Raw genomic sequence first — 26,399 nt, forward strand, 5'->3', positions numbered from 1 at the left:
GAATTGCGTAGGTTGTATGCAAATACTACACCGTTTTATATAAGGGACTTAAGCATCTGTGGATTTGGGGATCCGCAGGAGTCCTGGAACCAATCCCCCAACCCCTTGTAGATACTGAGGGACAAGAATGACTACTAGGTTATGTAACATTTGCATCTGCCCTTAAGGAGCTACTTAGGAGCTAAGGTGAGGAAACTTACCCAGGAAGTTAAATAACAGACTGTCAGTTTGTAGGAATCCACAGAAAGGAGTCTCAAGCGTTGGGGGTGGTAAGAAAGATTTCCTGAAGGAACAAGGGCCCCAAGTGGGCCCAAAGAATCAATTTGGTTCATAGAAGCCAAAGGCATCTATGTTTTGCCATAAATAGACCCTGTGGTAGAAATCCCAGTGGGTTATTGATAGTAAGAGAGAGAAAGGAGAAAGACTAGATTCAGACCATTAAAAAAAGGCCAACGCTTCCATAGCCCTTGCTCTGTTCCGGGGGCATTTTAAGCCCTTGACACATATTAACTCTGCTGTTTGTACATGTAGTTTCTGTGATTGCGAGGTAGGGAAACTGAGGCTTGGGGAGAAGTGACTGGTCCCAGGACACAGCTAGGAAGCAGCAGGACAAAGTTCAAACCCAGGCACCTGGCACCAGAGCCTGTGTGTTTTTTTTTTATCACTATGCTACACTGCCTTTCCCGGTGAATATGCAAGGCATCAGATCTGCTGTTGAGATGTCCAGAATCCTGCATCATGTCGTACTTTCCTTTTGCTTCTGGGACAATTACTATATTTAAGACTGCTGGCATCCATTCATTCCTTCCATAAATGTTTATTTTGTTAAGTGTCCGCTACAGGTGAGATGTTATTCTAGAGTGGTAGACAATGTAGACGAGGCCACAATCCTGTTTATATTGGGGCTTATATTCTAGAGCACCTTTGTCTAATCAAACTTTCTGTGACAATGAAAATGTTTCACAGTCTGCATTATCCAATACAGTAGCCAGCAGACTTGTGTAGCTATTGAGCATTTATGTCTAGTGTGAATGAGGGACTTACTTTTTAATCTAATTTAACTTAAATAGCCACATGTGGCTGTTGGACATATTGGACAGTGCAGTTCTAGATTGTGTGTGTGTGTGTGTGTGTGTGTGTGTGTGTGTTTAGGGTGGGGAAATGACAGATAGTATAGACATTAACAAGAAGGAATAAGATCATTTAAGAAAGAATTAAATGCTTTGAAAAAAATGATTCAGAGCTTACAGAGTGCTGAGAAGGGGGCCTGCTATTTTAGCTCAGATAATCTAGAAGGTTCTCCCTGAGGCTGTGGCTCCATATGAGCTGAGAGCAGAGTGAGGAGGAGGCAGCAGCCATTTCCTGTGAAAATCCAGGAGAAGAATGTTCCAGGCAGCGGAAATAGCCCAAGCAGAGAACTGAAGACAGAAGTGAGCTTGGCATGTGCCAGAGGTGGGAAGGAGGCTAGAGATGAGAGAATGAAGGGGGAGGCAGGCAGGGAAGTTGGAGGGCTGGAGGGAGGGAGGGAGTCAGACGTGGGGTCCCTAGACTGTGGCAGGAGTTAAGATTTTATCCTAAGTGCAGTGTGCGGCCAGTAGTGGGTGTTAACCACTCACAGTGCCATTTCCCCAGCAGGTGGGAGTAGTGAGTGAGCAGATGGGTCTGCCTGCCTATTGGTCTGAGAGTCCGGGTTCATGAGGGTTAGCTAACAGTCTCTATAGGTTCTCTTTTTTCCTTGGTCTCCTGGAGCATGCTGAGGTATGGGCTGAGGCAGAGGAGGTCTCCCTTGACTGCAGGGTGCATGGGCGGTGGGCCCTCGAGCCCAGAGAGCCCCATTATTGACTGAGGGGTGTCAGTGTACGGCAGAGGCAGTGTGATCAGTAGTTGGGGATCAGGCCTTGGCATGTCGCAGTTCTAGGTTAAGATCCCGCCTGAGTATCTTCATTGGTCAAATGGGGATAATAATTGTGCCTTGATTCTTTGGGCAAAGATGCAGTGAGACAGTGTGTGTGTAAGATGCTGATCCCAATGCCTGGCACACAGTAAGCACTCAGTACATGCCAGCCACTATTGTACAGGGAGTGGGAAAGTGTAAAAGCAGGAGTGTGGGGAGCTGCCTACTAGCCCCTGAGGGAAACTGCTGGGTCCTGTTTCATTTTGGCTCTTTCTCCCCAGGGTCATTTTCCTCCAAAGGCCATTCAGATCACGCAGAAGAAGCCTGCTTGGAGGACAGAGCATGAGATCCAGGCTCTCTGCAACATCTTGCAGGTTCTAGATAGTTACCGGAGCTATTCGGAGCCCCTGCAACTGCTCCTGGCCAAGGTCATGCGCTTTGAACGGTCAGTATGGGGCACCCCCTGGCACCTGGGCTGGGCTTGGCTGGGCTGGGAGGAAGGACCCGGCTGAGAAGGCCATACAGGTCGGCCAGCCCCTCCGTAGGGTGTCAGCCATGAGAAACTGTCTTGTCACTTCACTGTCATGCTCACCTTTATGACTGCTGTACACTTTACCTCATCCATTTGTTGAGAATCCACCCAGAATTAAGGAGTCACTGAATCTGAAGAGGATCTGGTTAGAACCTTGGAAAAGATCTAGTCTAAGTCCCTCATTTTTCAGATGAGATTGAGGCTTGGGTGGTGGGGGTGATGAATGACCCCTCCTAGTTCACCCAGAAGATAAGTGGGAGGGCTAAGACTCAAGGCCTGGCCCTAAATTCCAGAAGGGATCACAGATGATGTACTACATTCAGGTAGGAACAACTAGGGCAAAGGTCTTTGAATTTGGATGAAAAAAAAAATTCTATCTTCATTTTCATTATCTCTGAAATTTATCATTTCCTTTAGTCATGAATGTAGCTAACGAACCATCTAGTATTAGCCATTCCTATGACTTTTTTTACCAAAAGAAATTACAGATATTTTCACATATTCAAGTTGTTGCAAATTTCTCAAAAAATAATTTATATTTATCACCTCTTTGAGATTATGGAAGTTATTAGATCTGCTGCTGGATCTTGTTTTCAGCACCTTAATAAGGAGGCACAGATACTGCTATATCACAAGCTTGGGTTTTTAAAAAAACTTATTACAAACTTGGGTTTTTGTTAACTATAATTTTGCTGTATTTTATTTTATGTACTTAAAACATTGTTCTGTGAAGGCTTCACCAGGTTGTCAATTGGTCCATGGCACACAAAAAAAAAAAAGAATTATGTAAATACTTTGTAGTAGAGAATTCTACAGGGTGCATGTGGAAATAGTTATTTCCAGGACATTTCAGTGGCCTGAGGTGAGCAGCCTAGTGTAATATTTGAGGTAAGACCTGTCTTGAAAATTCAAGATATAAGGTCTTGTGTCCTGAAGCCTTCCTTATAGAGGTCACAGTCTAGAACATAATCGCAACGAATTACAGATTATGGCCCTTTATGACCCATGCAGGGTCCATTTCACAGATAATAAGCCAGGGTAGGGGAGGAGGTAACATTCCAGCTGGCTTGGCCAAGGGAATTTCACAGAAGAGGTGGCATTTGAACAGGTAGATTTGGCAGGTAAAAGTGTAGACAGGGCATTCCAGGCAGAAGGAACCATCTGCTTTGTTCTAGCCCTGTGAAGAAGAGAGGGAATCACTGCTGTCTTAAAGTAAGTTCTGTAGCAGGCAGAATGGTGTCACTGCAAGAAAAAAAACCACAGGTCTAGACACTCTGGAATTTACTGCCCTGTCTGCCCTGGTGTGACAAAGCCACTTAACCTTTCTGAGCCTAGTATCTTCATGAGTGAAATGAGGATAATAATATGTGTTTTATAGGTGTTTTGTGAACATCAGGAGGTGATTGTTAAAGCCTTCTGCTAGCTGCTGATTATTTCTGGGACTGGGAATTAGCAGATTTGATAGGATTCTTCCACTCACAAGTGACAGAAAACTCAGCCTAAGGAAATGCATTGGTGGCCCATGTATCTGAAAAGTCCTGGAATAGTTCTCCAGCTTTAGGTTCAGCTGGATTCAGGGGCTCAGTGTCACCAGGACTCTGCATCTGTGTCTATTTCTTTCCATCTCTTGGCACTTCATTTGCATAAGGAAGCTTATGCAAATATAAGAAGAGTGTCTGGCTGAGACTCCTTTCATGGTGGTGAGATGACTGCGACAACCACAGCTCCAGACTTCCATTTTTCACCATTCAGTCCATTGGGAAAGAGAAACTGCCTTTTTCCAGTCAAGTCAGAGCCTTGGATTAGTTCTTTCTGAACCAGATTGACCTCACTTGAATCACCACTGAGCAAGTGATGTTCTGGTTATTCAAGAAAAGGTGTTTCCCCCAAAGTAAAATCAGGGTGCAGTTGATGGAAAAAGATGACCAGATGCTTGGCAGGGACAGCAACAGATATCTGCTGTAGAAGATTTGGGTTCTAGTGCTATCTCAAGTGTGAGTCACTTGTGGCCTTCAGCAAGCCTTGGGTTCCCTGGGACCCTCTTTCCTCACCCCTCAAAATGTAGGTTGAATTAGATGGTCTCTGAGAGTCTACCCTGGAATGAAGGCTGACTTGTGTTTTCTTGTCCCCAAAGTCTAACTTCCTGGCTGAGTATGCCTGCCTTATCCCATCTGGTCATTGTCATCTGGGCCATCTCCTTTTTCTCACCTTGATGAAGCCTCTGGTTTGTACACTGCCCTCTCTAATGGAGCTTACTGTTACTTCTTGGGATGCACTAGGCTTCCAGCCACTTCTCTGCCTTTGGACATGGCGGACCCTCTGCCTGGGATGCTCTTCCATATCTCTGTCCACCTGGATGACCCCAGCCACCATCCTAGAGCCCTCTCTGGCCTTCCTAAGTTGGGCTAAATGCCCTTTCTCCATGCTTCTGAATGAGCCTATGCTTTACTTCTCTTAAAGCATTTCTAAACCTTATTTACTTCCTGTACTTAACCATTATTTTGAGAACAAAATTTGTATCCTTTATCACTGTGTCTGATAGACACAGTTGGTATTTGTTTTTATTGAATGAATGAAGGAAATGAACAAATATTAAAAGAAGTGAGATTTGAACTTGCATTTGAAATATAGAAACTATCCTCCTCTGAGCTTAAGAATCAACTCTCAATTTGCTATGAACCTGGGCACTTCTGCCTTAAAGGTTCCCAGTTGGGTAGTGAGCTGTTGGGGATCAAATAAAACCATTTATCCATCTCTTTCTAGGTATATTCATCTGCATTTTACAGATAAGAGAACTAGCCCAGAGAGGGGATATGAGTTACCCAGTGTCACACAGCTAGGGGCAGAACTAGGATTTGGATCCTGGTGACTCTAAAGCCAGTGCTCTTAATATTAACTACTCATTCAGTCATCAGCATTTGTTCATTCACTTATTCAATGACCTTTTATTGAGCATTTACTTACATGCCTACGCAAACTGACAAAGGCTCTGCTCTCCAGAAGCTTCAGTCTAACGGAGACAGGAAACTGTATAAATCTTAGTGAAGAGGTCAAGCTTGATGGGGCTGTAGCCACGCTGTTCTGAGGTTCCTTCTAGTCCTGGTCTGTACTTTAATACTCCAGAGCAAAGAGCACAGCCATCCGTATCTCCTCCCAGCAGGGCCCAGGCTCTGTCTGCTACCAGGTCAGCTGGCCGTGGTCTTTTCCCAGGTTTGGTCGCAGGCGTGTGATCGTCAAGAAGGGCCAGAGGGGCAGCAGCTTTTATTTTATCTACTTGGGCACAGTCGCAGTGACTGAGGATGAGGATGGCAGCAGCGCCTTCCTGGACCCCAACCCGAAGTTGCTGCAAAAGGGCAGCTATTTTGGGGTAAGCAGTGAGGAAGGGTCCGCCTTCCTGGGGTCGGGGTAGGGGTATGACAGGACTCCTGCTGGAACCTCTAGGCCAGGCCCAGTCCTGCCTTTTTCTCTCTGCAAGTCACTGCCCTGTTGTAGGGCCCAGCGCCCTTACCTGTCAAATGCTGATTGCGTTTGACCTGGTGATGTCCATGTCTGGCTGCTTCATCGGTGATGTTTAAGGAGTACATTCCCTCTCTAACCCCTTAGAGATACAGCGACTCCCCAGCGAGGCCTCTCCAGTGTCCTCTCTCCGGCCTGGTCAAGCCTGTTGCCTCTTTGTCCACATGCAGCTTGTTAGGAGGGAGGAGAGTGGGCCCACGGAAGCGGGGAATGAGCAGGGACATAGGATGGGCCAGGGAACCTGCAGTCCCAGGAGGAGTGATTTCCGGGGTGAGATGGAAGCAGGGAAGAGGTGTTCAAAGCTGCAGGCAGAAAGCTCGAGTTGGCCTCTCACTTGCCTTTGCCCCTGTCCACCCAACAGGAAATGGGCCTTCTAACTTCAGTAAGGAGGGCCACCATGGTCTGTATGGAAGAAACAGAGTTTTTGGTTGTTGACAGAGAAGATTTCCTTGCTAATAAACTGGACCAAGAAGTTAAAAAGGATGCTCAGCATCGGTTTGAGTTTTTTAGGTAACTACATCAGCCAGCATCGCCCCTCTGTGTGTTTTTTTGGTGCTGGTGGGAAACGCTCAGTGCTGTTCTCTCTGCCTGGAATGCTCTTCTGTACCCACCTCCCACCCAACTTCTCTGTCTAGCAAAATCCTACTGTACCTTCAGATCTCAGCTCAAATACCCCTTCTGTGTGGGATAGTAACTATAGAATAGCTAACATGCACTGAGTACTTGCTGGGCCATGCAGGGTGCTAAACCCTTGTACCACCCATTTATTTAATCTTACATTCAATCCCATGATGTTGTTTTTCTTATTCCCTCAGTTTATAGTGAGGGGACCAAGGTTCAGGATGGTGATGTGCCCAGAATGATTCAGAAGTTCCTGGCCCTCATCTCACTAACCAAGTCTACCTACCCTCACCACTCAAGAGAGAGGTGTCCCCTCAATGCTTCTGCCACCCTCTGTGTTTCCTTAAAGCCCCGTCCAAACTGTCATTCTTGATAACATAATTCTTCCTTTACAGGTTATCTGCGCCATCAGACAGTAAGCAATATGGTGGCCAGCACAGATCTGCCTGTTTCACCATCATAATCCCCATGTTGTCACAGTGTCAGGCACAGGCAGGTGCTCATGTAATTATCTTTAGTTACTCGCCTTTAGGAAGAGAGTGAAAATCAAGTGGAGTATCTGCACTGGCACTGAAAATACAAGGTTGTAGGGCTGCATGGCCTTAGAGAAGCCCGATGATCCGAGGAATCAGGTCCCCATGGGCTGGAGCTGGGGGAGAGTGATCAGTGTGAAGGGACTGCAGCCCAAAAAGGGGGGACTGAGTCCTGAAGGGAGGGACAGTTCATCTTTTTATACAGTGGGAAAAAATAGGACTGTGTTCTAATCTCAGCTGTTAGGTTTATCAGCCATGGGACCCTAGATAGGTCACCTCATTGCACTGGGCTTTGGTCTCCTGCCCTGTAAAATGGAGATAGTGCTCCCTCTCTCCTGAGGTCATTGTAAGGATTGAATGAGATGATCATGGGAAGTGTGTGGCCCAGTCTTGGCCCAGTAGGTTTTCCTTCTGTGGGGGCCTTGCTCTCCTCCTGTGTCTTAAAACTCTTCTCTTTGGACCTGGCACCAGCCCTGTTCCCCTTTGATGCCCTGGACAGAACTCAGTGCCTTCTGACCCAACCCAGGTTGAAGTCTGAGTCACCTGAGTTCTGAGCTCATACTCTATTGGAGCTAAGAGGGCCTAAGATGATATTAGCAGCCCCATGGGGCCACATATGAGGGAAGCCTAGCCCACGATTGGTGGTGTATTATGTTCGAGGTCAGGGAGGGGGTGGTTACTGAGGCTAGGCCTTCCACCACAAGACACAAACATGCAAAAAGGGGAAAGGCCAGGCTTCCCTGATTCCCAGACCCAGGCCTGCATCTTTGAAGCCAATAGGCTGGAGGAGACAGGGGTTGGAATGAGCTGTCCAAACCAAAGGTGGCCAGGATTGCTGGCCTGAGGGCCAGAGTAGCCAGAGAGATGAAGTGAGGAACTTCCTTGTAATGGGAATAGCTTAGTGATAGCAAGGCTGGCAGGGGAGTCAGCCGGGAAGGCTCCCGAGTGAGGAGCAGAGGTGAGAGAAGTGCAGCCCCAGGTGTATTTGAGGTGAGCAGAGGGGAGCAGCTGGAGGGGAGAAGAGGGCAGGGGAGCAAAGGTGACAAGTGACAGGAGGCCAGCGATCAGAGGGTGTGTCAGATCTTCCACCTCAGGCCTTTGCAAGAGCAAGCACACATTCCCTTTTTGGAAATGGCTAAGTGCTGGGCACCTCCTGGGGATGGAGGGCAATGAAGTCTAACAGGCTTTTCCTCTCAGGAAGATGGATCTGTTTCACTCCTGGTCTGACGAGAAGCTCTGGAAGCTTGTCATGCTGGGAAAGGTAGAGAAATTCTCGTACGGGCAGGTGATCTCAAAGGACTTTTTCGAGTCGTCCTCCATCATGTTTGTCTGTCAGGTAGGAGGTCTGGGGTGGGGGCAGTGAAGCTGGGAAGAGCATCCTAATCTAACGTCCTGTGGCCAGATGACCAGACTGAGCCCTGGTCTGCACATGTCCTTTTCTGAGCGTCTTTGTCCTACTTATAAAAGGCCACCTCTCTCACAAGGTTGCTGTGAACTTTAAGATAAAGAGCTGTTATATTAGAAAGAAGGCCGTGGTGGGTGCCCCATCCTTGAGCTCATATACATGTTTATTTATAAACAGATACATATTTTTCAATTATTCATTTGGCTTTTGAATTTTAATAATGCCAGATCACTTTTCAAAATTATAATCTTTAAATTGTAAAAGTGATATGACCAGATTACAGACTTTCCAAGAAGAGGGGAAAATCACCCATAAACTTATCACCTCAGAATAGATTTTCAAAAGTAGAATTGCTTGGAATCATCGTCTTTGTGACTCTTGGCACAGATTGCTTTCCAGAAGAAGCGATCCACTGTATCTAGCTCCCAGAAACATACAGCTTTGCTGGTGCCACCAACCTCTACGAGGCCTGCCACTCATTCTTTCAACAGTTCTAAAATTTAATAGGTGGCAATGAATACCTCATTGAGGATTTTTTTTTCCTGATTACTAGTGAGATTAATCCTGTTTGTTTACTATCTAAATTTTGTGTTTTGAGAATTGCTTTATGTCCTTTGCCAACTTCTCTGTTGGTTGATAATGAAAAGAAAATTTAGCATTTATTGAGTGCTTACTGTGTACCCAAAGGAGACTGGTATTGTGATTATTCCTTTTTTACAGAGGTGGAAAGGAAGGTTAAGTGGACTGTCCAAGGGGCAGAGGCATAGTTCAACCCAGGTCTGTCTGACTCCAGAGCTCTTCTTCCCAGGAGGTGGGACTGGGGATTTGAATTGACCTTTCTGTCCATTGTTGACTCTGCTCAGACCCTGAGTACTTCCTCTTCCTCTTCTTCCTCTTCCTTCTCCTCTTCCTCCTCTTCTTCTTCCTCTTCTTCCTCCTCTTCTTCTCCTTCCTCCTCTTCCTCTTCTTCTTCTCCTCCTCCTCCCCCTCCTCCTTCTTCTCCTTCTCCTCTTCCTCCCCCCCTCCATCTTTCTTCCTCCTCCTCCTCATCAAAGAGCTACCATTTTTTTGAGGCCCTTTGCTCTTGTGCTAGGAGTTCCACTAGCATCACTAATCTTTTAAAATTTATTTTGGAATAGGTAGTACTTCATCTGGTTCAAAATTCAAAAGGTTCACAAGAGTGATGAGGCTCCCTCTCACCCCTTTCCCCCAGAGTTTCCTCCCCGGAGACAACCACCATCACCAGTTTCTTGTGTTACTGTCCTTTACATATTCTTTGTTTATGTAGGCAAATGCATGTGAATATGTTTTTTCCCTTTTTTTCATAAATAGTGTCACCTTATACAGACTGTTCTGCACTTTGCTGTTTCATTTAAGAATATCTGTGTAGATTATTCCCTATCAGTACATAAAGAACTCATTCAACTTTTCTTTCTTTTTTTTTTTTTTTGACTATTTGTGTAGTATTTTACTGTATGATTGTACTTAATTTATCTAACCAGCTCCATAATTGATGGATATTTAGGTTGTCTCACTCTTTTGCTATTTCAAACACTATTTCGATGAATAACTGTACGTAGTACCATTCCACCATAAATCTTCACCCTAGCTCTACCAGGAAGATATTCCAAGTTTACAGATGAGGACGTTGAAGCTAAGATACCTTAAGAGAAAGGGCACCCATCTCGTAAGTGGCAGAGCCAGAATTCTATCCCCAAACTTAGCATCTCCCATGTACCTGTTGCTTACATGTTAAGCCACCAGAGACATTTGCCGAGTATTTGCCAAGGTCATGACACATTGGTTCAGGCTCTGGAGGGATACAGAGATAGAAAAGACTGGTTCTCTTTCCTTGTATATCTTCTCCACTAGATTCCAAGCATAGATAAACAACGTTGCCAATGCTAACTAACAAGTGACTAGTGCAAACTCTGCAAATTACAAGAATTCAGGCAGGGAACTTTCTAAAGGCTGAAGGCTTTAAGGAAATCTTCCTGGAGGAGGTAACGTGGGAAATGAACCTTGAAGTATTGGCCCCTTAGACAAAAGGAGCGAGCAGGATTGGTTTTGTGCTGAAACTGGCTCTTCCTGTCCTGAGAGAGCTGATTGTTAAGTTTTCAAAGATTTTTCAAGTCAATAAACACAATAATTATTAAAAATTAAATTATATACACCTGCAATTAAATACATTATCTTGAAAGCAAGGGTAATAAAAACTGAAAAACTTATCATTTCCTAATGGTGTTACTGTATTTTATTGTTATCTATGCTTTTGAGGTTACTTTTGTTTGTTGTATCTGTGCGGTAGAAATTGGTACCATTGTGCACATCTCTTCTCAGTGCCATGTTCAGTAACTTCTCATTGGCAGCTTAAATCAGCTATAGTGGGAGTATGTATACAATGGAAATCAGCAGACACTGTAAGTCAGGTCTTGATTTATGGCTTTGCTGTTTGTCTTAAGAAGGCTATAGAGAAAATGTTTATAATGCAGATTAAATTTGAAAGTGGGCTGGGTCTGTAACCATTACATTGTAAAGAGAAGCAAATTAAGCAAACGTTTTTACAGTATTTAAAAATGATGCATCATAGATTCATCATAGAAGTTGCATCATTGATGAACAGGTGTAGTTCCGACATACATAGTGTTGAAGTCAAAATGGATTTCAATTAAATGAATATAATTTATATGAGATAAGAAATGGTTTCCCAGTAGATTACAAATCAGATTTAATAATATTAAATTTAATGGGAAAAGAGTGGATTGAGATGCAACTTCATTTGTCAAATCATGGTTGAATTGTGACTATAAATTGGTCACAGATACAAGAGCTCAGCCAAAGTCAGCAAAAGCATTCTGTGAGAATCGATTGGCTATATGGAATTTCCAATAAGAGTATGGTATATTTTATCATCATTTATAAATTACGTGTAACACATCCTTCATAACAGTAAACTATTTAGACATGCATACATTTTACCCAAGAGTCAGTTTCAGCATCACCAGGGGTATGTTTGTGTTGTTATTTTGGGTTCAGTCCTAGAGAACAGTCAAGTCCAGCTAATATAAGCAGAAAGGGATTTACTGCAGGATGTTAAATGGCTTACAGACTTACTGGTGATGAAGAGGCTTGAAGACACAGACTCTAGACTGAAAATGACTCCCAGATGACTCCAAATCAGAGTCCAGAACTAGACTGTCACAGTTGATGCTGCTCCTGCCAACTTCAGTAAGCCAATTCTCCAGCCACTGTCTCTGCTGACAAAGTGAATGTCCTTCAGTTCCAAAACCAAGCCTTGCCCAAGTGCATCGGATTGCTGGAACCCAAATTACATCCAGAGCCTTAGCTGCAAAGGAGCTTGGGAAATGTAGTGTTTGGCTTCCAGTGTCTACACATTAACACTTGAAGGGGATTGAACATATAGGATCTGACCCTGAGGAGGGTGGAGATGAGGAGGGGAGTACTTTGCTGACGGAGGGGAATACTTTGATAGAGTTAGAGAATCCTGATGTCCATGTGAGGAGGGGCGGGAGAGAGCCCAGAAGAGGAACTGGTAGTGGAGAGTCCTGAAGGCCAACCTGAATAATTTGCAGTTCCTTCTTCTTTCTGACATCTGCTTCCTCTTTCCTAGAATTTTGGGGTGATCACATCCAAAACCAAGAATGCCATGTGTCTGCAAATTTAACTCTAAGCTCTTTTGATAGTATATAACCAGAAAAGATTGGGAAGGTGAATGGTGAGGGGTATACATTCAAGATTTCCTTTAATCAACATACCAATTACATCCTGACTAGTGGAAAGTGCTTAATCTGGTTTAACCTTCATTTCTTCATCTGTAAAATGGAACTGTGTACTTACCTCATAAAGTCTGTGAGGATGAGATTTAGTTTAGCACATACTTCCTCAATTCAGTCATCCTCTAATCCAGTGGTTCTCAGAGGTGGTCGCTGGACCAGCAGCATCAGCATCACCTGGGAGCTTATTAAAAATGCATGTTCTTGGGGGGAGGGTATAGTTCAGTGGTAAAATGCGTGAGGTCCTGTGTTCGATCCCCAGTACCTCCATTAAAAATAAATAACCCTAACCCTCCTCCCCCCCAAAACTGCGAAATTCTCAAATCTAAGAACTGTTACACCCAAAACTCTGGGAGGAGGGGGCTTAGTAATCTGTGTTCTGACAGTTCTGACTTCTGCTTCCAGGTGATTCTGATGTGCACTGACGTTGGAGAACCCTGATCTAAGGGAAGAGGTTTCAAATCTTGGTAAGAACACCTAGGGTGCTTCTTAAAAAGGCAGATTTCTTCCTTGCCCCAGAGATTCTGCTTCATTAACTCTGGAAATCTGCATTTGAATAAGCATCATAGGTGAATTCTAATGTTTGAACTTCATTCTGAGAAAAATAATACAGATGTCACAAAGTGTCGCTTTGTGTGCAGGTAGAGGGCCTCCTCACTAGCAGCTGAATTTGGTTTGTCCCTTCTAGTGTTTTGTTAAAAGCATATTTAATCATTAATGTGAAGATTCTATATAAAAATTCTAATTTCTGGCAATACCAGGCCATATTCTGGTGTGGCCCCCTCTGGCTGGCATTAGCACCTGCCACTTCTAAAGGGACTGCTGTTTTTTCTCATTTTTATTCCTCACCAGGCCAGCTGCTAAAACATTCATCTTAAAAGCAGTTGTCCCCACTCCTGTAGTTTACTCATATTGCCACTAGAGGGAGAAATCAGCAGCAGGTGGCTGGGTGTCCTTGGGACCCAGGAAAATTGGAGAACATGATTTCTCGCTGGCATTGCAGACATAATTAATGCCCATAATCAACTCGTTTTGAACAGGTTATCATTTGAGGACACATGGTGAAATTGCTTTCTCCACAGATACAGATGTGATTAAAGACCCATGAGGGGCAGAGAAAACTGTTCACATGTATTTCTCTAGAACCTTTAGTTCCTGGTGGATAAATGTTTGTTGAATGAATATTGACTAAAGCTCCTAGCATGATGCCTAGAATATAATAAGGGCTTATTAAATGATCTCTTCTCCTTCCCCTTCAAGTGTAATCTATCTTGAACCTTAGCCCTTTATAACATGTCTCTTAGATTTCCTACTGAAAAAGGGTAAGATTTTATAAGGATATGAAATAATAAGAAAAATGACATGTCTTTCTTGCCTCTCAGACTAGGAAATATTAAAAGGATTGTGAAAACCCGATTGTCAGTGTAATAACAAAGATGTATTTCAACATGTTCTATTATGCACTGTTGGAGAGACTGTAAACTGGTCTAACATTTCTGGAGGGCCATTTGGCAATATGTATCAAAACTTAAAACATGTATAATACCTTTAGAAATTAATCACAAGGAGATAATCAAGCATAGGTATTACATTAGGATAAACTGGATTATGCTGCAATTATTTTAAAAATCTCAGTGGATTAACAAAGATTTATTCCTTCCTCCCACTGCCTGGTCATAGCAGGTCAGCAGGAGGACTTACTCCTTATGATCACTCAGGGACTTAGGTCACATGAAGGCATGGGCCACTCTTGACCCATGATTCCATGATCAAATAGACAGAAGAAGGTAATACTGAGAGTCAAGTACTGGCTTTTAAGGTTTCCACCCAGAATATTACAATTCACTTTGCTGAGGAAATTGGCCAAAGTAAGAAGGCCATGCCTAATTGAAAGGGTGGACAAGTAGAAGCCTGCCGTGTGCCTGGGAGGAAAACTCTAGTACTTGTGAACTGCCTTAATGACCATTGTGGGCATTAAGATGTAGGTACAAGGTTATCAGTTAAGTTGCTGTCCACTGCAGCTCACAGTATTAAGTAATAGTCTCAAATTAAGCAATCCAGGGCCAGAACAGCTGTCCTAGGATGTTATCAAGAACCCGAACCCCTTCTAGCTTCTCCTTTCATCATCCACAGTTATGGCCTTCATCTTAATGATCACAATATGGCTGTTCCAACTCTAGTCTTCACATCTTAGTTTCAAGCAGAGGGTAGGGGGAAGGACAGCCATAGCTTTCCTGGGAGCTTTATCCATCAGTCTTCCACTTAGATCTCACTGGCCAGAATTGGGTCACTGCCACCCCCATTGTAGGAAAGTTTGGGAAGGTGGTGAGTGTTTTTAACTGAGGATTTTGCTGTCATGAACAAAACCAGAGTTATATGTAATACTGGCAAATTAGAAACAACCAAATATTAATCTTTAGAAGTGTTTTCTTGAGGTGTAACATGTATGCAACGAAGACCTCAAATCTAAACGTTACAGCTTGATGAATTTTTACATATGTGTACCCCTGTATAAGCATCACCCAAATCAAGATAGAGAACATTTTCAGCACCTCAGAAGGCTCCCTTATATCCTTTTCCAGGCAGAATCCCCCGCCAAAGTAACCACTCTTCTGACTTCTGTCATCACAGATTACCTTTGCCTATTCTTTAACTTCATGTAAATGGAATCATACAGTATGTGCTCTTTGTGTCTGACTTCTTTGCTCAACTGAATATTTTTTAAAATTTTATATAAATTATGGCATGCATAGAATAATATAGTCATTAAAACAATTACATAATAGATAAACAAGATTATACTGTATAGCACAGAGAAATATATACAAGATCTTATGGTAGCTCACAGCAAAAAAAAATGTGACAATGAATATATGTATGTTCATGTATAATTGAAAAATTGTGCTCTACACTGGAATTTGACACAACATTGTAAAATGACTATAACTCAATAAAAAAAAGTTAAAAAAAAAAGAAGTAAAACTGTTAAAAAAAAACCATAGAACCATACTGCTTGGCATAAAAAGATGTCCTTGATATATTATTGAGCTTTTCTAAAAGTTACAAGAGTCTGTTTTACATAAAAGGACTCATTTGTGAAAAATTGTGTATATACATCGTATATGCTTATAGAGAAATGTTTGAAATAATGTTCACCAAAACGTTACTACTTGTTATTTCTGGGTGTTAGGATTAACATAGTTTTAACTTTCTGTATGTTCTTCTTGGCTTGAATATTCTTTAAACTTTTAATTTTGGAATGATTTTAAATTTATAGAGAATTTGCAAGAACAGTACAAAGAACTTCTATATAACCTTAACCTGGATTCAACAATTGGCAGCATTGTGCCACATTTGCTTTAATACATGTTTTCAATTTTTTCCTGCCTGAATCATTTGAGAGTTGTGTCATTCATCATACCCATTTACCCCTGTATACTTAAGGGATTATTTTCTAAGATCAGAAATTAACCACAGAATAATTATTGAAATCCAAGAATTTAACATTGATATTATAATATGTAATCTACAATCCATAATCACTTTCACCATTTGTCCCAATAACATCCTCAATGATGTGTTGTTTTTTTTTTTTTAGTTCTCATGCCTCTTTAGCTATTTGAATTTTTTATGATGAGTAAATAACATTTTCATTTTAAAAAAGCCACTTGCATTAAGCAAGTAAAACAAAAGAGAGCTTATCTTCTAAAACTGGCATGCTTGGAGCTGGGGTTAATCCTTCTGCTCGTGTCCCTTGATGCATCCAGGGCAGCTGTGAAGTCCTGCGGCTGATAAACCTTGAGACTTCGCCTTTCTACCACAAGTGGATCTGGCAGCACCTGCAGCTGGTGGACGACAGGCCTTCCAACACCCACCTCAAGGGTAAGCAGACGTCTACACCTGGCAGGGGGCAGCTGGCAGCACGGCAGGGGGCACCTGGTCCCATCAGTCCCCAGTGTCCAGCTCACAGAATCTTAGACACCTTGAGCTAGAAAGGCCTGGAAAGTTGTCTGGTTCCATCCCTTCCTGTACCAGCTGTGGAAACCAGGTCCACGCGGCCCTGCCAGGTGAGGCACCTGCCCACCTCTGCAGCTCTTTCCAGCCGTTCCCCTTTGCTTCAGGTTCTTCTAGGGAGGGGGGTGGAAGAAAGCTTGGAGCTAGATAGAGCGGGTTTGAATCCCACTAATTATCAGGGAGGCTGGTGAGTAGGCAGGCCTCTGGGCCTGGTTTCGTAGGATCTGTAGCTGTGTGTCGTGGTTAAGAGCGTAGGCCCAGGGGCCAAACTATGTTTGAAACCAGGGTCCTTTCTTCGTACCTGTGTGGTACTGTGCAAATGACTCTGTGTCCCTGCACACCGATGCCCTCAGAGACTACAAAATGTGACTCATGGTCCTTACCTCACTGGCTTGTCACAAAATTAAGCAAATGAGTATATAAAGCTCTTAGAACACTACCTAGCTGCCTTAGTGTATAGTAGCTGTTCACTGTCGTTACCACGCAGGTTACTAGGAAGGCTGACTGAGGTCGTATGTGCACAGGGCCTGGTGGGTGCTCAGTAAATTTCACTTCTCTTCCCATGTCAGTTCTTTTGTTTTCTCTTTTTTACTGCCAATCTACCAGAGGAAAAAGCTGCATCCCACACAATTTTCCCCCAATTTACTTTTATTGTGGCAAAATATACATAACATAAAGTTTACTATCTTAACCATTTTTAAGCACACATTTCAGTGATATTAAATACATTCTTTTTTTCCCCTGCCTTCTTTTGGATTATTTTGTATGATTCCATTTTATTTTTTTGTTGGCTTATTAGCTATAATTCTTTATCATATTATTTTAGTGGTTGTTTTATGGTTTGTTGTATATACCTTTAACTCTCCACAGTCTCCCTTCACGTGATATTATGTCACTTCACATATAGAATCAGAACCTTACGATATACTTCCATTTCTCCCCTCAGATTTTGTGCTATTGTTATATATTCGACCCTGTGTTAAACACCTTAGAATGCATCGTTATCACTTTTGCTTTTAAATATATTTATGAATTTGTTTGTTTTTGAAGTATGATTGATTTACAACACTATGTTGTTTCCTAGTACACATCACAGTGATTCACTATTTCTATACATTATACAGTGATCACCACTACTCTGCCCTAGCTGGTTTAATTTTTTTCAGTAGTTATAAGCAATTTGATTACATTGGGCTTTGGTAGATTTTTCATCATGTTTCTGTTGGGGTTCATTGAGTTTCTTGGATCTTTGGATTTATATTTTTCATCAGATTTGGAATTTTTTGACCACTTTTTCAAGACTTTTTCTATCTTTCCTTCTTTCTCCTCCACTTTGGGGACGCAATCACTGTAAATTGGACTGCTTGAGATTGTTTCACTGATGCTCTATTAATTTTTTTTTAATCTTTCTTCTCTCTGTCTTTTTGGATAATTTTTATTGCTGTGTCTTTAGGTTCACTAGTCTTCTGCATTTTTTAATCTGCTATTAATCCCATCTAGTGTATTTTTCATTTCAGACCCTGCAGTTTTCATATCTAGAAGTTTGATTTGGGTCTTTTTTGTAATTTCCATGTCTCTGCTTAATATATACAAAATTTCCTCTTTGGAATACAATTATAATAACTATTTTAATGTCCTTATACACTAATTATGTCATCTGTGTCATTTTTGGGTCAGTGCAACTCATTGTTTTTTTCTCTTTATATGGTTCATATTTTCCTACTTCTTTACATGGTTGGTAATTTTTCACAGAATGCTAGAAACTGAGTCTTGGGTGTTGCATATTTTTAAATTCCTGTTAATATTTCTGAGATTTATTCTAAGATGCAGTTAAGTTACTTGGAAATGTTTTAATCTTTTGAAGACTAGCTTATAGGCTTTGTTAGGTGAGATCAGAGCAGTGTTTAACCTAGAGCTAGTTTTGCCCCACTCATGAGACAAAATCATTTTGAGTATTCCACAGTGCCCCATGGCTTGTGAGGCTTTCCATTCTAGCTGTTGGGAATAGGAACTATTTCTGGTCCTGTGTGAGCTCTGATGATTTATCCCTCTAATCATTTTGGGTGGTTCTTCCCCTGGCCATGGGTAGTATTTTAGTCTCTATTACTGTGTAACAAATTATCCCAGACTTTAGTGACTTAAACAGTACATATTATCTCTCAGTTTCTGTTGGGGGTCAGAAATTTGAGCCTGGCTTAGCCAGGTGCCTCTGGCTCAAGTTCTTTCATGAGGTTGCAGCTGTCTGCCAGGAATGTGGTTTCATCTGAAGACTCAGCTGAGAGGAAGCCACTTCCAAGCTCACTTGCATGGCTATTTGCAAACCTTAGTCCCTCACCTTGTGGGTGTCTCTTCAGGGCTGTTTTATGACATGGCAGCTTGCTTCCCCAGCAGTGAGAGAGAGCAACACAGAGTATACCCCGGGCAGAAGCCACCGTCTTTTTAACCTAATCTCAAAAGTGACATCCATCACTTCTGCTATATTCTATTTGTTAGAATCAAGTCCAACCCACATTTAATGGGAGGATAGTTCACAAATGTGTGGCCATCAGGTGGTGGGGATCACCGAGGGCCATCTTAGGGCTGCCTACCACTGGTGGTTCCCTAACATCATACCTATGCTGCTCAGTACTCAGCTGAGATGAAAGCAGTCCATCAGATCTTCAGAGTTCTCTCTGTGTGCAGCTCTGTGAACCCTAGCTTCCTTGTCCTCCCTGGACACTCAGTTCTGTCATTAATTCAGAGAGATTGCTGGGCTCCTCCTGGGTTCCCATTTCTTGCACTACTGCCCAGAAAGTGTCTAGGCAGTGGGCTGGGGCAGTGACAGGGCTCACCCCATTTGTTTTCTGTCCTGCAGGGATAAGTGTTCTTCGTGGCCTGATGCCCAATGTCTTGAAAACCATTTTTTCACATATTTATACTAGTATTTTATTACTTTCAGGTGGAAGAGTAAATCTAGGCCCTGTTATTCCATTTGGCAAGAAGCAGAAGTCTAGATCTATGTTTCTTTCTTTTTTTTATTGAAGTGTAATTGATTTACAATGTTGTGTTAGTTTCTGGTGTATAGCATATACATATACATGTATATACATATATATGTTCTTTTTCATATTCTTTTTCACTATATAGGTTATTATAAGATATTGAATATAGTTCTCTCTGCTATACAGTAAGACCTTGTTGTTTATTCATTTTATATATAGTAGTTTGTATCTGCTAATCCTAAACTCTTAATTTATCCCTCCCCCACCTTTTTCCCTTTGGTGACCATAAGTTTGTTTTCTGTCTGTGAGTATGTTTCTGTTTTTATATTAACAGGCTCAAATTTTAATAATTTTTTTATATTCCATACATAAGTGATACAATACGATACTTGTCTTTTTCTTTCTGACTTCACTTAGTGTGATAATCTCTAGGTCCATCCTTGTTGCTGCAAATGGCATTATTTCATTCTTTTTTATGGCCGAATAGTATTCCATTGTATGTATATATGTAGACATACACACAATCTTCTTTGTCCAGTTCCATCTGTTGATGGACATTTAGGTTGCTTACATGTCTTGGCTATAATTGTAAGTAGTGTTGCTATGAATATTGGGGTGAATGTATTTTTTCAAATTAGAGTTTTCTCCAGAAATATGCCCAGGAGTAGGATTGCTGGATAATATGGTAACTCTACTTTTTGTTTTTTAAGGAATCGCCATACTGTTTTCCATATTGGCTGCACAAAATTACATTTCCACCAACAGTGTAAGAGGGTTCCCTTTTCTTCACACCCTCTCCAGCATTTATCATTTGTAGACTTTTTAATGATGGCCATTCTGACTGGTGTGAGGTGATACCTCATTGTAGTTTTGATTTGCATTTCTCTGATAATTAGCAATATTGAGCATCTTGTCATGTGTCTATTGGCCATCTATATGTCTTCTTTGGAGAAATGTCTATTTAGGTCTTCTGCCCATTTTTTGATTGAGTTATATGAGCTATTTGCATATTCTGGAAAGTAAGCCCTGCCAGTCACATCATTTGCAAATATTTTCTCACAGTCCATAGGTTGTTTTTTCATTTTGTTTATGATCTATGTTTCTTAATAGATGAGGGTTTTTTTTTTTTTTTTGTACGGATGTACCGTAATTAAACCAATAACCTTTTATGGATATTGTGGGTTATTTCCAGTTTTTCACTGTTACCTCACTATGGTGAATTTCCTGATGTGCTTATCTTTGCATACTTCTGCAAGAAAACATATCAGATAAATTCTTACAATTACTAGATCAAGTAATTGGTCCAGTCTGTACTGACTATGCACTTTTAAAATGTTAACAAATATTGCTAAAATGCCTTCCAAGTAGGTTGTACTCATGGTTTTTTGTATGTGCTCTGTTCATTGAGGCCTACTCCTTGTGTAGTTTGAATTTATTTCTGTTAACATTAATTTTAATAGTTGATTCTAACACTGGAGATCTATTATAGAAATCATTGGTATTGAGGTTTAATTTTCATACAATAAAATGCACACATTTAAAATGTGTAGTTCAATGAATTTTAACAAATTTAAATCTGTTGTAACTACCACAGTCAAGTTATAGAACATTTCTATCACCCCCAAAAGTTCTCTTCTACCCCTTCCCAGTCAATCTCTATCCTTCACCCCTGGCCCTAGGCAATCACTGCTCTGCCTTCTGTCACTCTAGGTTACATTTGTCTTTCCTATGGTTTCATGTGAATGGAACCTCATATGTGTCCTCATATGATTCCTCTGGCTCCTTTCACTCTGCATAGTATTTCTGAGTAGTATTCTCTTGGAGTTCTTTTTGGCAGCTCTCAAAGGGGGCCTATTATGTGCTAGATATTGTGCTAGGCATAGCACATTTTATCTATAATTCTTACAGTAGTCCTAGGAGGGTGTCACAAGACTATGGGACTTGTCCAAGGTTCCATGGCTGGTCTTCCATTTATCTTTCATTGCTGCACCTGCCCCCAATCCCAGTTTGGAAACCCACATAAATGTGATCTGTTAGTGGAAAAACATGAGCTTTGAATTGGATAGGCCTGATTCAAATCCAGGCTTCAGCCCTTTCCTGGGTGACTTAAACTCTGCTTCTCATTTTGTTTCTTAAATGAGGCTAATGACATTTGTCTGCATGTAATGGATATAAAAGCTCTAGCTCAGGGCCTGGCACAGAAGGACAATACTTGGATGCCACACTGTTTTTCTTTTCTATTTTTCTTAATTTCCACATGCATCAAGTTAGCCAGGCAGGAAACTATGATATACCTCCGAGCACCACGACTGCAATCCTCATATATGCAAAGACCCATTAATGTGTTTTCTTATGCTTTCTCTAACAGATCTGTCTCCTGTGGAGAGATTTAAGGAATTCCAGATCAGATCATACCCTGTACAGGACTTTAGTTTTCTGAAACTTCTGCATCTCCAGAAAGCCCAGGGGCAACAGGGATCCAGCTTCAGTAGGAAAATTAAAACTTCAGGAAATACTCTCCCAAAGACCTTGGGCTCAAAGATCAAGTAAGTTTTACTCTTGACAGATAGAAGATGTCCAGATTCTCGCTGAAAAGAAATATAAAACGACATTCAGGGCAGAATGTCAGGCATGCCGTGAAGGGAGGAGAGGTAGCAATCGGCTTGACCCCAAAGGTTGGGGTATGTGCAGAAGGCAGCCTAGAGAGGTCCTAGGTTTGATACCCAGGGGCTGCCTTCTCTGCCTCCAGCTTGGGGCCACATTAGATGGTCAGCTACTTCCTTTCTCAGGGAACCCATTTGAGGAAGAAGGAGCAGGACACATCTTTTGGTGATGACATTCTGCCTGTATCACTGGGCCTTTTTGACTCTGAGCTTCTTCAGAAACTTCTGCTCATCTAAGGGAAGCAGTAGGTAAGAGCTTTGGAGTCAATTCAAGCCAGGTTCAAATCCAGGCTTGGCCACTGTTTAGCTGTGTGTCCCTGGGCAAGGGACTTGACCTCTCTAAGCCTTAGTTTCCTGATCTGTAGGTAACAGTATCTAAGTCTCGAGTTTGTTGTAAACCAGCAATTAAATGAGATAATGATAATTATAGCTAACACTGTTGGAATACTCTGTGCCTGGTACTGGGTGATCTGATGAAATCCTCACAACAACCCTATGGGGTAAGCGCTGCTATTATCACTCCTATTTTCCTGGTGAGAAAACCAAGGTACAGAGACAGATTAAGTTACTTGTTCCAGGTCACACAGGTAGGAAGTGGCAGAGCCAGGATTCAAACCTGAGCAGCTTGTTAGTACTCAGTCTTGTTATCTGGTACTATCGTCATGACAGGAACAAAGTGGGTTCACAGTGAAGGCTGCACTCTGCCTTTCCTGGAGAGGAAGGGACACTTAGCAGGCACTGGCCTAGAGTCAGCTCAGTGCTGGGCCCAGAGCAGCATAACCTGCACTGCCCCCACCATTAAATATGAAATAAAAAAAATCACAGCAATGCTAATAATGACATCAGTCTCCATGGTGCCCCAAGGACCGCTTCACTGGAATCCTTTGCTTAGTACTATTTCCAGCCTGCTTGTCGCCATGATGAGCACCCCATGATTGCTTTGCTGTTTTTCCCTCTGATGGATATTCTTTCCAAGGGATCCAGTGCTTGAAATTCCAGTCCCTGTTCTTCTGAAAGTAGAGATGGAACAGACTTAGTTTCTCTGCTGTTAATCAGTAAGGAAAAAGGGGACAGTTTGGTCCCACTGTAGAAAAAATAAAGGACATATGCTTGGCATGTCCTTGGGGATGAGAATGAAAGCCTGCCTTGTGTATCTGTTAGGTGAATTCAGCTATGATTCAGCTGATAAATAATCTTTTCCCTGCCTCTAATCCAGATAGCATACCATGTCTTCCTTCCACCTAGCCTGAGACCAAAGAAAGCACAATAGGCTTGCCTGTGTAAAATGCACTCCAGCATGAACAGAGCACAGAGTCTACTGACCTCCCAGGGAAACCTGTTTTTGTAAACAAATGAATAAACAAACAAAGCCATCAGTTCTCTACCTTCCTGTCAAGAAGAGCCCCAGCCTCTGCTGTGGCCCCAGGGGCACAGAGCTTACTCTTTCTCAAAGTAGTCTGTTCCACTTTCAGACAACTCTGACTTAGAAATCCCTTCCTCGTGTTGAGCAGTAAGTCAGCCAGCCTGAACTTACCCGTCAGGCCTGGCTCAGGTACATAAGATCCTCAGCTCCTTCTGTATGACAGCCTTCTATTGTTTAAAGGGGTTCTGTGTCCTCTCGCAAGGCTTCTCCCAGTTAAACCTCTCCAATTCCTGACAGTCTCCCAGGGCTTGATTTTGAGTTTTCTCATTACCTGGGAGAAAAGAGGGCTGATATCAGTATGCAGTAAAGTGGGGGCTGATTATCCAGGGCCTCATGAACTGGCTGTGGTACAAACGAGTTCTAACAAGTTGTCAAATTTCAGATCCAGGTGTCCTCATTTCATCGACTGTTCCATGATCAATACCAAGTATGGCGATCTCCCCAAGGAGGCTGCAGTAGGGGCCTACATGAAGATCCATACTGTGGAGCAAGGAGAAATCTTGGTAGGTGTGCAGAGAGCCTTGTTCACGATAGAGTGTGTACCACCATGGGCTGGGGTGCTAGGTAATGAAAGTAAAGATTTAAAAACATCTTACTCTAGAGTTGGTGATATTGAGGAATATTGTTGATTTTTAAAGATATGATAATGATATTGTGGTTATGTTTTTTGAGAGTCCTTTTTCTCGGGAGATACATAGCAAAATATTTACAGATAAAATGATTATGACATCTGGGACTTGCTTTAAAATAGTCCAAGAACAAGGCAAAGATGTCCCCTCTGACCACTCCTATTTAACATTGTTTTGGGAGCCCTAGCTAGTGCATTAAGACAAGAAAAGGAAATAAAATACATAAGATTAGGAAGGAAAAAAGGTAGCTCTTTTTGTTTGCCGGTGACATGATGTCTCTATAGAAATTCCAAGGAATCAAAAACAACAATAACAAAGAACAAATAAAACCTCCTGAAGCTAATAGAGGATTATAGCAAGGTCACAGGGTATAAAGCAATGAACCTTTGAAAGTTGAAATAAAACACACAGTGCCATTTACAATGACACCAAAAAATGAAATACTTAGTATAAATCTAACAAAATATGTTCAGGAGCTATATGCAGAAAACTTATGTACCTATAATGAAAGAATTAAAAGAAGATTTAAATGGAGAAATATCCTATGTTTATGGATTGGAAGACTCAAAAAAATTGTTAACATGTTAGTTTGTTCCAACTTGATGTATAGATTCTGTGCAATCCCAATCAAAATTCTAGCAAGTTATTTTGTGGATATTGACAAACTGATGCTAAAATTTATATGTAAAGTTCAATATAAACAAACTGGTAAATCCATACAATGAAATATTATTTGTCAGTAAAAAATTGGCTAGCAAGCCATGAAAAGACATGGCAAAATTAGATGAACATTTCTAAGAGAATAAAGCCAATATTAAGTATTATATGATTCCAATTATATAATATTCTGGAAAAGGCAAAAATGTGGAGATAATAAAATGGTCGCCAGAGGTTTGGAGTTCAGGGGAGGGATAAGTAAGCAAAGCACAGTGGATTTTTAGGGCAATAAAATTACTCTGTATGAGACAGTAATGGTGGATACAGAGCGCTAAGTATTTGTCAGAACCCATAGAACTTTACAGCATAGAGTGAACCTTAATGTATGCAATTTGTAACAACAACAAAAAAATCAGGAGATGGGGAGAGGAATACTAGGAAGGAATGCAGACTGACAAGAGAATCTAGCAATGAAACAACCTCAGTGAAGAGGATGGGAGAAAAAGTTGCTGACCTAAGTAACTTCTGAGATGAGTGGAACCTCTAAGACTAAAAGCAAGAGGAGCTACACATGAGCATCGTACTCTGTGACAAATTTTTTTCCATGAGTGTGTGGATTAACAATTCTGACACTGCTATACATGTACACTGAAATGGATCAATTAAGTAATGAGTGGCAGAAGGTAGGAGCCAGGTTTTTCACTACTGGAGTGGAGATGTACAGATATGCGAGGGGAGGAGGCTAGAATGACGGTGATAGATTAGAGTTGCAGACATCAGGATGTACTCATGTTTAGCTTAATATAGATACAGATGGTCACATATAGAAACACTTATAGACATATGTATAAACATATATCTTTTGCTCTGTTAGCTGACAGGGCCTAAAAGAAATGGCACACCAGTAGCAGAGAGCACACCTAGAGCCCAGATCTTAGTTCCTAATACCATTCTTCGGTCAAAGAAACAAGGGTTCCCTGGGGAATGGTTAATTCTAGGACCACAGCAAGAAGTATACTAGATGACCCTGATGCATTTTGTAGTAGCACGAAGTAAGGACGTGTTGGGGAAAAAACCTTACATTTATGGGGACAGGCAAATCCAAGGAACACAGGGACCAACTTGAAAGAGTTCCCAATTGCCAAAGCTGAAACAGTTTGAACAGTCTGAGCAAATGAAGTAGTACTGGATTATAACCCAAAGTGTAACATAAACATCCATGAGTATACACTGATATAATGCATAAATAATGAATAAATGGGAGTAGACACAAATCTCCCATGCAGAAGAATTCTAGATAATTTATGTAGGTACTCTGCCCTAAAGGAGATGGTGTATAACTCTAACCTTAGGTGTGGGCTGCACATAGTGACTTCCTTCCGAAGAGTACAGTATAGAAAGGAAGAAAAAAGAGTAATCTTCAATGGAAAACCCACTGAATGAGAAGTGCTTCCTCAGTCAGGTGATCAAGGCCAAGATCGACAGTAGAAATCGTGTTGCTGTATGTCCCCTTAATAGAAGACGACAAAAGTGGGATGTCATGTGAGGAAATGGCATTCTGCCTCTCTGGTCCTCTTCCCAATAACCCATAACCCCAGTTTAATCATGAGAAAAAAGTCAGACGTTCTAATAGTGGGTCATCCTATGAAACACCTGAGCAGTACTCCTCAAAACTGTCAAGATCATTATAAACAAGGTAATTCTGGGAAACTGCCAAAGCCAGGAAGAGCGCAAGGA

At 41.8% G+C, this 26,399-nt stretch overlaps 1 protein-coding gene across 5 annotated transcripts in view; it reads left to right on the forward strand.

The window, feature by feature from the left end:
- Positions 1-26,399, forward strand: part of CNBD2 (cyclic nucleotide binding domain containing 2) — a 52,136-nt gene that overhangs the window by 16,686 nt on the left and 9,051 nt on the right. For all 5 annotated transcript variants that reach the window (XM_074347239.1, XM_074347241.1, XM_074347240.1 and 2 more), the window contains 7 exons: positions 2,176-2,339; positions 5,637-5,793; positions 6,304-6,452; positions 8,294-8,432; positions 16,063-16,177; positions 21,659-21,836; positions 23,759-23,879. In XM_074347239.1, the coding sequence (XP_074203340.1) occupies positions 2,176-2,339; positions 5,637-5,793; positions 6,304-6,452; positions 8,294-8,432; positions 16,063-16,177; positions 21,659-21,836; positions 23,759-23,879 (1,023 nt within the window). The remainder of the gene's footprint in view (positions 1-2,175; positions 2,340-5,636; positions 5,794-6,303; positions 6,453-8,293; positions 8,433-16,062; positions 16,178-21,658; positions 21,837-23,758; positions 23,880-26,399) is intronic.

The sequence above is a fragment of the Camelus bactrianus genome, chromosome 19 (genome assembly GCF_048773025.1).
Source record: "Camelus bactrianus isolate YW-2024 breed Bactrian camel chromosome 19, ASM4877302v1, whole genome shotgun sequence".
NCBI classification, from domain to species: Eukaryota; Metazoa; Chordata; class Mammalia; order Artiodactyla; family Camelidae; genus Camelus; species Camelus bactrianus.